The 15939-nt window shown below is 42.1% G+C and overlaps 4 protein-coding genes across 4 annotated transcripts; all 4 read left to right on the forward strand.

The window, feature by feature from the left end:
- Positions 1-4752: 4752 nt before the first annotated feature.
- Positions 4753-6941, forward strand: LOC139354395 (uncharacterized). Its single transcript, XM_070998623.1, has 2 exons — positions 4753-6216; positions 6306-6941. Exons 1-2 carry the CDS (start codon positions 4753-4755, stop codon positions 6939-6941), a joined length of 2100 nt encoding a protein of 699 aa, XP_070854724.1.
- A 150-nt stretch (positions 6942-7091) lies between these two features.
- On the forward strand, positions 7092-7460 carry LOC139354396 (uncharacterized). The gene has a single exon (XM_070998624.1). The coding sequence runs from the start codon at positions 7092-7094 to the stop codon at positions 7458-7460; it is 369 nt and encodes a 122-aa protein (XP_070854725.1).
- A 106-nt stretch (positions 7461-7566) lies between these two features.
- Positions 7567-8453, forward strand: LOC139354397 (uncharacterized). Its single transcript, XM_070998625.1, has 2 exons — positions 7567-7603; positions 7882-8453. Exons 1-2 carry the CDS (start codon positions 7567-7569, stop codon positions 8451-8453), a joined length of 609 nt encoding a protein of 202 aa, XP_070854726.1.
- Positions 8454-8486: 33 nt separating this feature from the next.
- Positions 8487-9410, forward strand: LOC139354398 (uncharacterized). The gene has a single exon (XM_070998626.1). It carries the CDS (start codon positions 8487-8489, stop codon positions 9408-9410), a length of 924 nt encoding a protein of 307 aa, XP_070854727.1.
- Positions 9411-15939: the final 6529 nt, after the last annotated feature.

The raw sequence follows: 15939 nt of genomic DNA on the forward strand, positions 1-15939 counted from the left end.
AAGTGTGGGGATCCGTCCCATTTAAAGAAAGATTGCAAGAAGAAGGATAACAATAATTGTTATCGGTGCGGACAGCCAGGTCATCGTGCTGCACAGTGCAAAGTCGAGGTTGAGGTAAAACAGGAGAGCAATGCTAATGCCGTTCACGTGGAGAACGCAGCCACTAAGCCAAAAAGCGAGTTTACGGCTTGCGGCCTTGAACTAAAACTTATCAAATCTTCCTACGCTCAATTCAAAGGACTCGTTGACACAGGCGCAGATCTATGCCTAATGCGCAGTAACATTTTCCTCAAGCTGGGCAACGAAATTCTTACCGGAAAAGAAAAGTGTTTGACGGAAATAGGCGAGAGTCAAGTTCTAACTTTTGGGAGCATTGTCATTCCTGTTGAAATAGACAACATTCACATGGAGGTGGAGTTTCACGTGGTTCCAGATGAGTACATGGGCTTCGACGCAATTTTGGGCAGAACTATCCTGGATATTGTGGACATGAAAGTTACAAAAGAAGGCACTGAGTTTATGCGACGGAATGAATCCAAAAGTAACGAAGATAAACATATCAATTTCGGGTCCGAGTTTCTGCAAGACTTTAAGGGCATGTGTGCAGAACAGGCAGCAGTTTCGGATCACGTTGATTTATCCAATTTAAATCAGCCACAGCAGTCTGCGGCCAAAAGTATGATTGAAGAGTATGCACCCGAGCGCAACGCAAATGCTCCGGTACAAATGTAAATCATTTTGAAGGATGAAATACCTGTCTATCAGCATCCACGTCGTTTACCTGTCTGTGACCAGAAAACAGTTGACGATCAGGTTCAGGACTGGCTTGCAGAGAAAATCATCCAACCAAGTACCTCAGAATACGCATCGCCGGTAGTTTTGGTGTCCAAAAAAAACGGAAAGTAGAGACTGTGCTGTGACTACCGAAAACTAAATGAGAAAATTATCCGAGACAATTTTCCGATGGCCCAAATGGAGACCGTGCTAGACAAGCTGCAAGGGTCCAAGATATTCACTACTTTGGATCTAACAATCGGCTTTTTCCACGTTCCGATTGAACCAGGCTCTCGAAAGTATACATCATTTGTGACTCAATCTGGACAATTTGAATTCCTTTATGTACCATTTGGAATATCAAATTCACCTGCGGTTTTCACAAGATTTATCATGGCAGTTCTAAGAGAGCTCATCGCCACTAACGTAATCGTTGTGTACATGGACGATGTAATCATACCCAGTCAAGGCTTTGAAGAAGGACTTGCTAAGTTGAAAGATGTTTTGCAGGTTGCTTCTCGGAACGGTTTACGTATCAACTGGAGTAAGTGCCAAATATTGCACAGTAAAGTACAGTTCCTAGGATACATCATTCAAAGTGGAACCATCACCCCAGGTCCAGAAAAGATTCAAGCTGTGAAAGAGTTTCCCACACCACATGACAAAAAAGCGATTCAGCGATTCCTAGGTCTGACTTCTTACTTCCGAAAGTTTATAAACGGGTACGCATTGCCAGGCCCTTGTCAGATTTACTGAGAGGCGATTCCAAGTATGAATTTGGAGAGAAACAAAAATTTGCGTTTGAAAAGCTGAAGACTGCTCTTATTAGCGAACCAGTCCTAAAGTTATATAATCCTAACTTACAAACGGAAATCCACACAGACGCGTCCAAGTACGGTTTTGGCGCAGTCTTACTGCAGAAGGACCCCGAAGACAGTGCTTTCCATCCAGTCCAATACATGAGCCGAAAGACATCACCGTTCGAGGAAAAGTACGATTCGTATGAACTGGAAGTACTGGCTATTATTGGAGCTCTAGTCAAGTGGCGTGTCTATGTGTTAGGCATAAATTTCACAATCGTAACTGATTGTAATGTACAAAAAGGAAGTTCCTCCTCGCGTAGCTCGTTGGGCTTTATACTTGCAGGACTTCAACTACAAGATCGAACATCGCTCAGGGACCCAAATGAAACATGCTGATGCCCTGAGCCGAGTCTCATGTTTCTTTTTGTCAGACACTATTGCTCATCGCTTAAAGGAAGCCCAGATTAACGATGATTGGACAAAAACAGTTCGGAACCTTGTAGAAAAGGATGCATACCAGGACTTCTATGTACAGAATGACGTTCTCTTCAAAGATCCGACTCGTGAGCTGCTCGTAGTACCTTCGACTATGGAAAGTGAAATAATTCCGAGCGCGCATAGCCAGGGGCACTTTTCTGCCAGAAAGACAAAGGATATAATCGAAAGGTCATATTTCATTCCCAAGCTCAAAGATAAAACCGATCGAATCGTCGAGAGTTGCATCAGATGCATTATCGTAAATGCCAAAGCCGGCAAGAAAGAGGGATTTCTAACTTCAATTGACAAAGGCGATTTACCCTTCATTACATACCACATCGACCACGTCGGGCCCATGGAAATGACGACCAAGCGATATAACCACATCCTTGTCATAGTAGACGGATTCTCAAAATATGTCTGGCTCTACCCAACTCGTAGCACTGGTGTAGACGAAGTCCTAAACTGTCCGGATAAGCAAGCCGTACATTTTGGAAATCCTTACCGCATAGTGTCCGACAGAGGCACTGCTTTCACATCTCTCGCATTGAAGGAATACTGCGAGTCACACAACATACAGCATCTGCTTATAGCGACAGGTGTACCACGCGGAAATGGCCAAGTCGAAAGACTTCACAAGATCGTCGTACCAATGCTAGCAAAGTTGAGCTATGAAAGTCCATTAGCTTGGTATAAATACGTGGGACGAGTTCAGCAAATTATCAACAGCACTGAGCCGAGAAGCACCAAGATTACGCCATTCAAGCTTTTAACTGGAGTTGATATGCGATTAGCCGGCTGCCATGAATTGAAGGACTTGATGCAGGAGTTTGCGATAAAAGATCTAGATGAAAAGAGAGAGAAGTTTCGCCAAACAGCCAGGGAGAACATCAAAAAGGTACAAGACGAGAATAAAAAAGCGTTTGATTTGAAGCGGAAACAAGAAAGAGTCTATTAACTCAATGATTTGGTAGCAATCAAAAGAACTCAGTATGGTGTCGGATTGAAGCTTAAGGGGAAGTTTTTAGGGCCCTACAAGATTGTTGCAGTAAAGGATCATGGGCGGTACGAAGTAGAACGTATAGGTGATTCAGAGGGTCCATTTAAAACATCTACGGTTTCCGAGTATATGAAACCTTGGTCAAGTCCATTCGAGGCGAATGAACAGTCAGGAGGGCCGAATGTAGGATTCGAATCTGGCGGGCTTATTACACGGCACACTCGAAGCGGGTTAAGTTATATGGCAACTCTTATTCAGTTTGCAATCTAAAATCCTCGATAAAGTACTCGATTCTTTTAATGCCGCCGATACCTACACGAGTGAGCGGGGAGTCGTCGTTTAGCGTTCGTGAACACAAGAATACAATTCATGTGAAAAACAGAACTCTGTAAAATTTAATCTAAGCACTTCTATGTTTAAACTTTATCCCAATAAAACATTGTGAATCTAACGATTCCCACACGTATGTAAAACTTCTTATTATCTTCGGTTACTGTTACTCTAAATTTTACATTTATTAGATTACTTTATTAAGAAAGCTTTTGATTCCATTAGGACTTGTCAAAAACTTGGAGCGCATTATAAGTCGCGATTTGATTTTTGAAATGAATTACGCTGGATCTTGTGGGCAGATTGGTTTTGTAAGCTATGTCAATGTAAATAATGCACTATTTGGTAAGGAACAGTTTTAAATGTTGGGTTTTAAAAACATTTTTTTTACTACATTTTGTATTTATTTTACAGAAGCCACCTGGTCTGACGGCTCTAATATAGTAAAGTTATAATAGATTTCGAGTTATGACAAAAATTTATTTTTTAAAACCACTTTTTGACTATTTTCTCAAAATTGAGTTAAACGATTTCTTTTTAAATTTTAAATCATATAGCCTTTGAGATTCCTCAGCTTTTGATATATAACACTTTTTGCCCTTAAAATTACCGTTTGGAAGATATTAAGCGATAAAAAGTGCTACTCGGTTCAGCTCCGTATACGAAATATTTCATACTTATTGGAATAAACAAAAAGTTTAATATTCATGGTATATGAAATACTAACTATGCCCTTTTTAATATATTTTGGTGCTGCGTCACACTTTAGAGATTTTTTAGGACTTACTGTTAAGACTACAACTGAAAGCATCGGACACACAAGAAAATGTGACAAGTTTAATAAATGAAATACAGTCCACTTAAACCGGGAAATAAAACGTTTTTATTCTACACCATATCTTTGGTCCTTCTAGCCAAATTTAGTTACTGATTAACATGGATCAGCTGAAACTTTTGAAGGCAGCTAGAAGTCGTGCGGGATCAAAATGAGCTTGATGAAATACAAGTTTCATTGGAAAGGCTCAACATCGTATGGAAAGAACTCGAGTCCATTAGCGACCAAATTGTCCTTGTTGACGAAGAGGAAGGGTACGTCGATCCAGCCATCGACAACGAAAGGTAACTGGACAAGTACTTAAAAGCAAGTACATTATTTCGCAACCTCATACGCACCTGTGAAGAATCTCCGGAGAATGAAAGAGAAGGCAACAACTTCAGACAACCTGGCAAACCTGATGAGGCCGCACCATTGGCGTCAGGAGTGGGAAACGAAAACCTAGTTCGTTTTCTGGACCAACAGCAGCAGCTCAACGAGCGTTTGGCTGAGCAACAAACAACGCAACAACTCGGCAGCAAATGTATTGCATAATGAACTGGCAAAAATCCACATCAAGCTATTCACTGGCGACTACAAGGAGTGGCCAGCCTTTAAAAACATCTTCGAGCAAGCAGCATTTGAGAGCAATACAAAAGTTGCACTACTTGAAATCGTACATCACTGGAGAAGCAGCTGACTTGATACGACATATGCCAATAACGGATGCAGCTTACGAGGCTGCTTGGACTTGCCTAATTGATCGATACAATAGACCACGTCACATTGTTAGCACTCTGCTGGAGACATTTGTTAACTTTCCTTCGAACGCCAGAGCAGATTCTGCGGTTCTGCGCAAGGTGACGGACGGAGCCATCGAAATTGTACGCGGCCTGGATGCAGCAGGGCAAACTAATAGGGACTGCTGGATTATACACTTCATTCTGGCCAAGATCGATGCTGAAACCCGTCGCAGATGGATCGAAGGAAGCCGGGAACTGGAATCTTTGTCTGTGGATGATCTACTCAAGTTTTTAGACCGACGTTGCGAGGAATTTGAGCTCAGCAAAAGAGAGTCAGACATAGACTCCAAGGTTGGCCCACAACATGGCAAGGCAAAACGATCGTCACACGCTTTAGTAGCAATGGAAGCAAACACTTGTGTGAAGTGTAACTCCAAGGAGCACAAGATCTACGCCTGCTCAAAGTTTGATGAATTGTCAATCGAGCAGAGACGCACATTTGTTAAGGCTAAATCCCTATGTTTTAACTGCCTTAAGCCTGGACATGTGTCGCGAAAGTGTGATTTCAAATTCACATGCAAGTTTTGCCACAATCGTCATCACTCTCTGCTACATACAGATATTCTTAATTCGCAGGCCGCTGTCACTTCGACACACTCACGAGATGATGAAAGGCACATCCCAAGCGCTCCCGAAGATGCTACGGTTACCATCAGCCATATCGCACAGGCACAAGCGGCTCCCACAGCTGAATCCTTGTGCAACGGATCAACAACCGCAACACAGCCGCAAGGGCTACGAAAAAGTGCATTGCCAACAGCACTAGAGTTAGTTAAAAACGCATCAGGATCGCACACTACCTGCTGGGTGCTTTTGGACAGTGGTTCGGAACTATCGTACATCTCCGAGCGGTGCGTAAAGGCACTCGGACTGGCACGCTCACCGTCACGAATCTTGGTGACCGGAATTTCGTCAATCAAGGCTGAAACAACTAGAGGCTGCAGCACACAGAACTTGCAGTCAAGGATCTCAGATCACACAATGAAGGTACGTGCCCACGTACTCAGCAAAATTACCTCCACGTTGGCAAGACACGATATCGCCGCCTCAGCACTGAAGGCATTCGCTGGCTTTGAGCTTGCGGATTCTGACTATCAGTCGTTGGCGCCAGTTGATATACTCCTGGGCAGCGACTACGTTTGGACCGTGTTAACCGGTCAAAAGATGTTCGACAACCAGGGCAACATCATCGCCATTTCGACCATATTTGGATGGGTCATAGCATCTATCGTTACTACCGGATGTTCATCTGCAACAAAAATGCACACGGCTATTGAGCTATTGAGCTGGAGAATGTCAACCAGGAATTCCATGGGAAACCAGAGGACGATGAAGTTGAACAGCACTTTGTGATGACGCACACTCGGGACTCTAAGGGGCGTTACATCGTCGAACTTCCGTTCAAAAACTCCAAGGAACAGTTTTCGGATACTTTGCAGGGAGCGCTAACAAGATTCTGGGGTGTAGAGCGCCGCCTTAAGAAAGACCCCAATCTGCATTCACAGTACGTGCAATTTATGCGAGATTATATTCAGTTGGGCCACATGCGAGAACTATCGCCAGAAGACATTGACAAAAAAACGTGCTTTTACTTGCCACATCATCCTGTAATTACCCAAAAATTACGGGTCGTATTTGACGGCTCATTCAAGGACACGAATGGACGGTCCTTAAACGAAGCTCTGCACATTGTACCCAGCATTCTACGAAACTTTTTCTCGATTTGTATGCGTTTCAGAATGTTCAAGTTTGTCTTCTCAGCAGATATTGTCAAAATGTACCGACAAATCTGGGTGGCGAATTGTTTGGAGAGAGAAGATGAAACGACTCCTATTAAGCACTATGAACTGTTTTTGAAGGAGCAGTTTTATGTGGACGACGTACTGACCGGAGCACATACCGAGGAGGAGCTCATTCACAATCAAAATGACTTGATCTAGTTGATGAAATGTGCAGTCATGGAACTTGGAAAATGGGTTTCCTTTTCATCACGTGTCGCTGACAGATCTCACGCTACAACTGACGTACAAGGCATAGGGTCCAATTCTACAGCAAAAGTTCTTGGCATTCACTGGGATCCAGAAGAGGATATGATATCCTACAAAGTTTGTCTCACAACAAATCCGCACAACACCAAACGCCAAGTGCTATCAGATGTGGCACGCATTTTTGACCCGCTGGGTATTCTGTCGCCAGCCGTACTGCAGTTTAAAATTCTGTTCCAAGAATTGTGGCTACTCGATCTCGGCTGGGACATGGAGCATCCTCCAAAAATTGCGGACTGGTGGAATAAATGCCGTGACGACCTACACATCTTTCGAGATCTACGCCTGCCACGGTTTGTTCAAAACAATGAAGATCACATCGAACTGCATGGATTTTCAGATGCCTCCATCAAGGCATATTCTGCAGTCATCTATAGCAGAGTAGTGCGAGCAGATGGCACCGTATCTGTTTAACTCATAGCTGGAAAAACCAGAGTTGCTCCGCTGAAGCAGCAGTTTCTACCGCGTCTCGAATTGTGTGGCGCTTTGCTACTGAGCCGACTGCTCTTATCAGTCAAGGATGCGCTACTACACAAGGACATTGAAGTACATGCGTGGTGTGACTCAAGCATAGTCTTGGCCTGGCTTTCACATCCACCATCTAAGCTTAAAACATTTGTAGCCAACAGAACCTCAGAAATACTCGAAGCCTTACCGCGCAACGCATGGCATCATGTAAACACAAAGGAGAATCCGGCGGATTGCGCCACACGAGGAATGCTTGCTTCGGATCCTCTCCATTTCGACTTATGGTGGATGGGACCTTCATGGCTGCAAGATCCAGAAATGCTTGCGGTAAAGTTGACCTCTAAAAAATTCTGTTCTTCCCTTTTAGGAAACCATGGCGGAGAAGAAGTGAACACCTCCGCATTAAACGCACAGGAAAGCTGCTCATTGTCACCAATCGAAGCTTTGACTCAACTCGTCTCGTCCTGGACGAAGCTGGTACGCGTTGTAGCTTACTCCTTGCTCTTTATCCAAAAGACCAAGGCCATTAAATCTGCAACGCTGGCAAATGGAAAGATGCTCACCTTTGAGGAGATTCAGGATGCTCGCAATCTTAGCCTGCAAGAGGCTCAGAGATGTTTCATGGAGGACCGCAAACTACTGACGGAAAATAAGCCTCTTCACAGCCGCTCCCAGTTGGTCAAGCTCTCGCCGATAATCTGCAGGGATGGCCTCCGTCCAGTTGGCGGACGACTGGACAACTCACAATTACCAGCTGATGTAAAACACCCTATTCTATTTCCGAAGTCGAACCGCATCACAAGAATGATTCTGGAACACGAGCATACGACAAATCTTCATCCAGGAGTTTCTGCACTTCTTATTATTGTTCGTCAAAGGTACTGGATCTTTGGTGCGCGCAATTTGATAAGGAATCTGGTTCACAACTGCATTAACTGATTCCGCCAACGTAAACTCACGGAGCAGCAATTCATGGCCGATCTACCAGGCATCCGTACAACAGAAGCTTTACCCTTCCAGTACTCAGGCTCTGATTACGCTGGACCATTTATACTAAAGGAAAGGAGAGGGCGCAATCCACGAAAAACTAAGGGCTACATATGCCTCTTTGTTTGCCTTGTAACATCAGCCATACATTTGGAACTGGCTACCTATCTTAGCACAGACACATTCCTGCCATGTCTTCGGCGTTTCATGTCCCTTCGAGGAAAATGCTCACAGATCTTCAGCGACAACGGGACGAATTTTGTTGGTGCCAAACGGGCATTAGATGAGATGCAGAAATTTTTATCTTTGCAGGAGCATCAACGCAATCTAACACAATCGCTGGCCGATGATGGAATCAAATGGAGTTTTATACCTCCACATTCGCCACATTGGGGAGGAAAGTGGGAGTCATCAGTACGTTCCGTTAAATTACATCTGCGTCGAGTTGTGGGAAAAACTGTTCTTACCTTTGAACAAATGCAAACTCTGATCAGTGCAGTGGTAAACTCGCGACCGCTATGCTACACACCGGACACTGACCTCACCTACTTGTCTCCGGCCCACTTTTTAATTGGGCGCCCATTCACAACTGTTCCAGAGGGAGATCTGACTCATTTGCCGATCAATCGTCTGGACTATTGGCACCAAGAGATTTTGACATCTCTACAGCAACGTCGAAAGTGGAGCAACAAGGAACGCAACATCGCAGTAGACAATGTAGTCCTCGTCAAGGACTCAAATCTCCCTCCAGCAGCTTGGATACTAGCCCGTGTAGAGGAAGCTCATCCTGGACCAGATGGAATTGTACGCGCTGTAAAACTTAAGACGTCTACTGGAGAGATGACCCGGCCCATCACCAAGTTAGCTGTACTGCCTAGTTCTGAAACATTGTTTCAGGGCGGCCCGTGATGTTGATGAACGCGTTGCAGCCGTTATTTAATTTTGAATCTTATTCTATATTTGGTATATGAAATACTAACTTTGCCCTTTTTAATATATTTTGGTGCTGCCTCACACTTTAGAGATTTTTTAGGACTTAGTGTTAAGACTACAACTGAAAGCATCGGACACACAAGAAAATGTGACAAGTTTAATAAATGAAATACAGTTCACTCAAACCGGAAGTTAAAACGTTTTAATTCTACACCAGGGGTACTTAAACTTTTATGATATATGATATATGATATATATGATATTACATTCGATAAAATAAATAAACTATATTAAATTTATGTATACGGCACGCTACAACAGAAAATTTACGTGTAGGTAAATAAATATTAACTGTTGCGAACCAAAATCAAAAATTTAATATAGTTTATTTATTTTATCGAATGTAATATCATTTTTCGTCACAATTGTTGATATCAGAAATTTTTGTTAAAGGCGCGTTCGCCACTACTTTTTACCTCGTTAAGAGGTGTTTTTGCTTGATAATTTTTAGTGCCAAAAAGTTCCTTAATAGTCTTTAATTTTGGAAGTAGATTAAAAAAAATAGCTAAATAAAAAATGTAAGCTAATTTATTTTAAGATTTGTTTTGAGGCAATTTTATAGAAATTTTTCCTACCAATTCCATAGGAATTTCCTATATACAATTCCATAGGAAATTCCTATGTAAAAAGGCGAGGGAAATTCATGGGTCAGGACCCGAAAAAATAAGACTCCCTGAATTTCCCTGGCCCTTTTCCATAGGAATTTCCCATGTAAAGCGGTCGCGCACGTTTCAGTACTGAACATTTTGGACAGCCGTAATAAAAGCGAATGGACTTTGTCCATAATAAGGATGTGAAACCTGAAGCCCTTTTCCATAGGAAAATGAACATGTCCGACTGGGTACTGTTGTTGTTGTGGCTGCATAGACCACGCTGCCTGCAATCATCTTTTTCAAAAAAAAGTATTATATTTGATGAACCCTTCCGCTAATGTCTTAAACGCCTATGACAGCACTGAGTTTAACGTGAATAATTTAGTTACTAAACATTATAATATTTATTACTAAAAATCAAAAAGATACACGAAACATAACGGTAAGATAAATAAAAGGCACATTAAATTTATGACTAAACTCGGAACATCAAACGCAAACCTAAATCAAATTTATAATTAACAAATGGACTAAACGAAAAGCTTTTAAACGCGCAGCTGCACTTCAGAAAAGGTAGACAAATCGAACTATTGGTGCGCTTGAGAGTGCATCTCTTAAATTGTTTATGCTTAGCTTTGCCGAACGGCATCAGATACGCTAACTGGCGCGCATGCGCCGAAGCAACCTCGCTTAGACGAGGCTAAACTCAAAAAAAAAAACATTATAGTCGCGGGGTGAGGGGCATGCAGATAGGCCCTATAGCGTTCTGTTTTCGACTTCTAGGTGTTATTGCTTTCTGCGTTTGTTTTGGCATAGGGCCGCCTTATATTTTTTTTTGTTTGAATATCTTTTGCATGGTTACAAAGTGACTTACATGCTTTGTTGCGATCCCCGATAAAAGCGCTTCTAGTCGAGTTCCGCTGTAAATCTGTTTGGGGGGAGAAAAATTAAAGGCCTAAAGCCCTTATTTGCCAAGCCGCACAAAAGTACAACCTTGACACAAAAAAAAGGAAGTCGACAGCTTATTATACCCGTTACTGGTAGAGTAAAAGGGTATACTAGATTCGTCGGAAAGTATGTTACAGGCAGAAAGAAGCGTTTCCGACCCCACAAAGTATATATATTCTTGATCAGGATCACTAGCCGAGTCGATCTAGCCATGTCCGTCTGTCCGTCTGTCTGTCCCTCCGGATGAACGCTGAGATCTCGGAAACTATGGGAGCTAGGCTATTGAGATTTGGCATGCAGATTCCTGAGCTACTTACGCAGCGCAAGTTTGTTTCAGCAGAGTGCCACGCCCACTCTAACGCCCACAAACCGCCCAAAACTGTGGCTCCTACAGTTTTGATGCTAGAATAAAAATTTTAACTGAAATGTATTGTTCTCATCAATACCTATCGATTGACCCAAAAGTTTGCCACGCCCACTTTAACGCCCACAAACCGCGATAACCTGTGGCGCCCACAATTTTCATGCTAGATAAAAAATTTCAACTGAAATGTATTGGTCTCGTCAATACCTATCGATTGATCCAAAATTTGCCACGCCCACTCTAACGCCCATAACGCTTAAATCTGTATACCGCCGGTAGGTGGCGCATTTTAATCTCGCTTTGCTGCTTACATATCTCCATTTAGCTGAGTAACGGGTATCTGATAGTCGAGGTACTCGACTATAGCATTCTTCCTTGTTTTAATTTGCTGTCCTACAAACTTTCTGGATAGGGTTTGCCCTATCAGCGGACTGGTTGCTATTGAGCCCAAGATCCGTTGATTTTATTGAAAAAGATCAATACAAAACACAGAACTGAAAACTTTCCGCTTACCGAACTTTGCACTGCCACTATGAAATCACTTTTTTGAGGCTTGTGCGCGCGGTGCACAGCTTTTATAGGGACGCTGCTTGACCCATTTCCCCACAATAGAAGGAGAAAGCCTATCATCCCTTCACTCCTTTTAGACCATGGGGTGTTTGCTCACCCACACTTTGACCCTTAAATCTCGCGATCTCCACAAGAGAGGGGACAGGCGCCCAGAGAATTCCCGCGCTTGAAGGTTGTGTTAGGCACATTCCTCGGGAACATATTCTCCGGAAACATTTTATGGAAACTCGATCAAATCGATGTGGATATGCTCAAATCGGTTGTTAGGAATGCCAATCTTTATCAAAGCACTCTGTGTGTGTCGATGCATTTTTGCACGTTGGCGCGAAGCACATTGTCGGGACCATAATGATGCATATTAGTTAATTCCAGGGCAAACAAACCGTTGCTTGAGTAACTCGGCTGTTGCGCGGCTGCTTGGGTGTGCTAGTCCATGCCCTGCATGGAAGTCCTCGCAGGTAAGTGTGGTCGGTCACGTCCAATCGAAACATGGCGAAGGATATCGTGTTGGTCGATTTGTCGAATTTAGACATTAGGAAATATATTAGATAACTCAGCAGTTTCATTATCGGCTTGTTGTGCGTCAAAATCCGCTTGGAAGCTGAAATTGGTCGTTTATGCGTGATATTGATATCTGCGACTGCATTGTTCTCCCCGGGGTTATAAATGGTTTCTGAACAAAATTGGGATATGAAGTCCAACTGCCGAAGCTGACGTGGTGATATATAATATTAAACAAAAACACTTCTGAACGAGGTACAAATCTAGTGACGATCGCACCTTCAACAAACAAAAGTTCTGATATCAACTTTTGTGACGAAAATGTATTATACGATCTACTACACACTTTCTACATTTTTTTTCATTCGACATGCTTTACCAAAACCGTACAGCTAAACACAGGTATATTGAATTACAGCGTGCCGAATGTAAGCAAGGAAGAACGCTATAGTCGCGTACCTCGACTATCAGATACCAGTAACTCAGCTTAACGGACCAAAGAGAAATGGAGATATGCAAGCAGCAAAGCGAGATTGAAATTGAAATCAATATATAGTTATTTGGGCGGTAGACTGATTTAAGCGTTGTGTGCGCCACACAATCGATAGTTATTGACGAGACTAATACATTTCAGTTAAAATTTTTTATTGAGCATGAAAATTGTGGGCGCCACAGATTTGGGCGGCTTGTGGGCGTTAGAGTGGGCGTGGCATATACGCGAAACTTGCGGAAATCAATACACAAACGTGTTTCTGCAAGTAACGCATCGAGTTTTTTCCTATATATCGGTTTTCCAATGGCATTACCGTTGATGGTATTCCGTAGGCAATTGCTTTAAAAATTCATCTCGGTGAAAATAAAAAAGTGAATTTAAGTGTCATTGGTGCATTATTAGCCTTAGTAACCCAGCATTGATGTAACTATTTCCTGAGTCTTTTTTGGATTACCCAAATTTTTTCCCTACATTTTCAATGCACCCACGCGCCCATGACTATCCGACAAAACGATTGCGATACTTTGGCTTTTCATTAAATTTCTGATGTCTGGTCCAAAGGTCAAAAGATAACACAAAATGGCGTTGCGGATGAATCCAAATGTGCCGATAACAACGATTTAGACATAACATTATACACTTTACTTACTACAGACGTACAAGAAAAATCAGAGATATCACTTTTAACCTCAACAGAAATAAACCAAGGATTTAAAAATGCTGGCTAAAAGGCGTTTTGGCTTTTTAGTTCCTCGGGTTCATATCTACATAATCGCTGAAGACATGAGTTTATAGTTTCAATTGGCTAAAAAGATATGGCCAATATAAAGAAAATTGGTATTTAAAACTATTACTCGCTATAATAGGTAAATGCGAGCTAAGCCAGACAAATTTAAATGGATTTTAGTTAGTTTCGATAAGTGCTTTTCGCACGTGAAGTCCAAATTGCGGTTAGATTGCGTAACCCTAAAAATGTTGCACACTGTCTTAAAAGGTCAGTTTAGGCAGTTTTACTTTTAGGGTAAGGACTTTTGTAGTATGTCCAAACACAATTTCTGAAAGGGGCTGTGAGACACGCTCTGTTGACCCGTAGGTAGTCGTAGAATGGAATCGGGTGCTTTAGTTTCCTTTAAGGTGTCGCACGCACGAATGTAATTGTGAATATCCATTCAGAGACCTGGCTAATAATTTTGTGCATTCTTCCATGGGCTGATTATACGTTATCATGTGCCAGGCTGATAACCTTCGCCGGTACCCACAGTTGCCAATTATTCAAATCGCTCGAGTAATGTCAATGTCGATTTAGCGTCGCTTGTGACCGGTTGTGTTTGTCAATTTGTCATCAATATCTGTGATACTGGTGCCTTGCTTTGTGACTTAGTCCAACATAACCAGCCATGCTTGTGTTTTAAATCGTCTGTTTATGTTTAATTGCCTATTTTATTGTAGCAATTTTATCAAAACCTAACTCTGTTATTAGCCTGTGCATTTTGTTATTGTAACTTCTGTACGCTGTGGTGCATTTCTTTCAATAGCTTTTGTTGTTGTTTCTCTCTCCCGTTTCTTGTCGTTTATATTGATGTCGTGTATATTTTGTTTGTGTTTTGCAAGCCATGCTCAGTCGACAGCCACTCTGTCGCGCTCTCTCGCTCTCGCAGTCTCTACGCGCTCTTATACTATTGTGTTCTTGTGTGTCTACATTTTTGTTGTTTGACCCCAGTGTCAAATTATGTGAGGTATTTATAATTCTTTCGATTTTTGGTTTTAAAAAATTTTTATTTTAAAACTAAAATACTTACAAAATGGCTCTTTTCTGTTTCAAAAAAGATTGTCAGTTTTGATCGTCACCTAATGACGTTTTTATTTACTGTCGACTCTGCAACGTTGTCATACATCCGAAATGTACTGGACTTGTTGGCAGAGTAAAAGACTATATTGATCTGCGTGTTTGTTTTTTGTGGACTTGTGCCTCATGCGTTCAAATAAACGGTAATTTGGATGGCTATGTAGCGGTGACCAATGATCGTTTTATGAAACTGTTTGATAAACCTATGAGCGTAGTTGCTGATTTCAAAGAGTTTAAGGCGGACCTTGATAATAAAAAAATGTCAGTAGGGTCACCAAAACGCAAAATGACCGCTCCTTTAAAATCTGTTGAAGTGAAGGCATCAGTTCCAAATCCCAACTTAGCTTCAAATATTTTTACCCGATCGGTAACGGCAGCTATGTCGGCATCCACTGGCGCTGGGGGACCTAAATTAGCTTCACTGCCAGCATTACCCATAGGTATCAAAAGCTCTGAAGGAGTCCTTGTTTCTCCTAGTCAGCCTAAGGGGTCAAACACCCCGCAGCTTTCTGTGCCTATAGGTGAAGTTTGCTCTATAGGAGTCCCTAGTCTTGATAATCAGACGAACGATGTTCAAATTGCTGGTGGTAGAAGAAAGAGCCTCTCGGTTGTTCCATATAGGAAGCAATTATTTGTGTCTCGTTTAACACCTGAAACCACATCTACAGGTGTTTTGGAATTTATACAACAGGAATTCCCATCTCAAAACATCACAGCGGAGGAGTTTAAAATTCCATATGTTCGTAGGATATCTTTATTTAAAATATCTGCCCCTCCGGAAGTATTTAATGTACTAAATTCTAAAAGTTTTTGGCTTAATGATGAATTGGTCATTAAAGAATTTGTTCCAAACAGACGGAGAACTAATAGTAGGCCTTCCACGACTGTACCTGCGCCAAAAAACTGAGCAGTTTATTTTTGGCCTATCAAAATGTTAGGGGACTTAATATGAAGCTACTTAAGCTTTATGCTGACTCCTCTGCCTGTTCTGAAGACATTCTGGCCTTTACTGAGACTTGGCTGAAACCGGAGATATCAGACTCTGAAGTTCTGTCCAAAAAATGTAATACATATAGAACTGATCGCTCTCCTCGTTACCTCTACTTCAACGTCGGAGAGAGTATACTTTT

The sequence above is a fragment of the Drosophila suzukii genome (assembly GCF_043229965.1).
Source record: "Drosophila suzukii chromosome 2 unlocalized genomic scaffold, CBGP_Dsuzu_IsoJpt1.0 scf_2c, whole genome shotgun sequence".
Taxonomy (NCBI): domain Eukaryota; kingdom Metazoa; phylum Arthropoda; class Insecta; order Diptera; family Drosophilidae; genus Drosophila; species Drosophila suzukii.

Excerpts from the sequence above, each read along its gene's own strand:
- LOC139354395 (XM_070998623.1), top strand. The coding sequence starts at position 4,753 with ATGAACTGGCAAAAATCCACATCAAGCTATTCACTGGCGACTACAAGG. Across the intron at positions 6,217-6,305 it reads TTTCGACCATATTTGGATGG|GAATTCCATGGGAAACCAGA; the intron begins GTCATAGCATCT and ends AATGTCAACCAG.
- LOC139354396 (XM_070998624.1), top strand. The coding sequence starts at position 7,092 with ATGATATCCTACAAAGTTTGTCTCACAACAAATCCGCACAACACCAAA.
- LOC139354397 (XM_070998625.1), top strand. The coding sequence starts at position 7,567 with ATGCGCTACTACACAAGGACATTGAAGTACATGCGTG. Across the intron at positions 7,604-7,881 it reads GACATTGAAGTACATGCGTG|GAAACCATGGCGGAGAAGAA; the intron begins GTGTGACTCAAG and ends CTTCCCTTTTAG.
- LOC139354398 (XM_070998626.1), top strand. The coding sequence starts at position 8,487 with ATGGCCGATCTACCAGGCATCCGTACAACAGAAGCTTTACCCTTCCAG.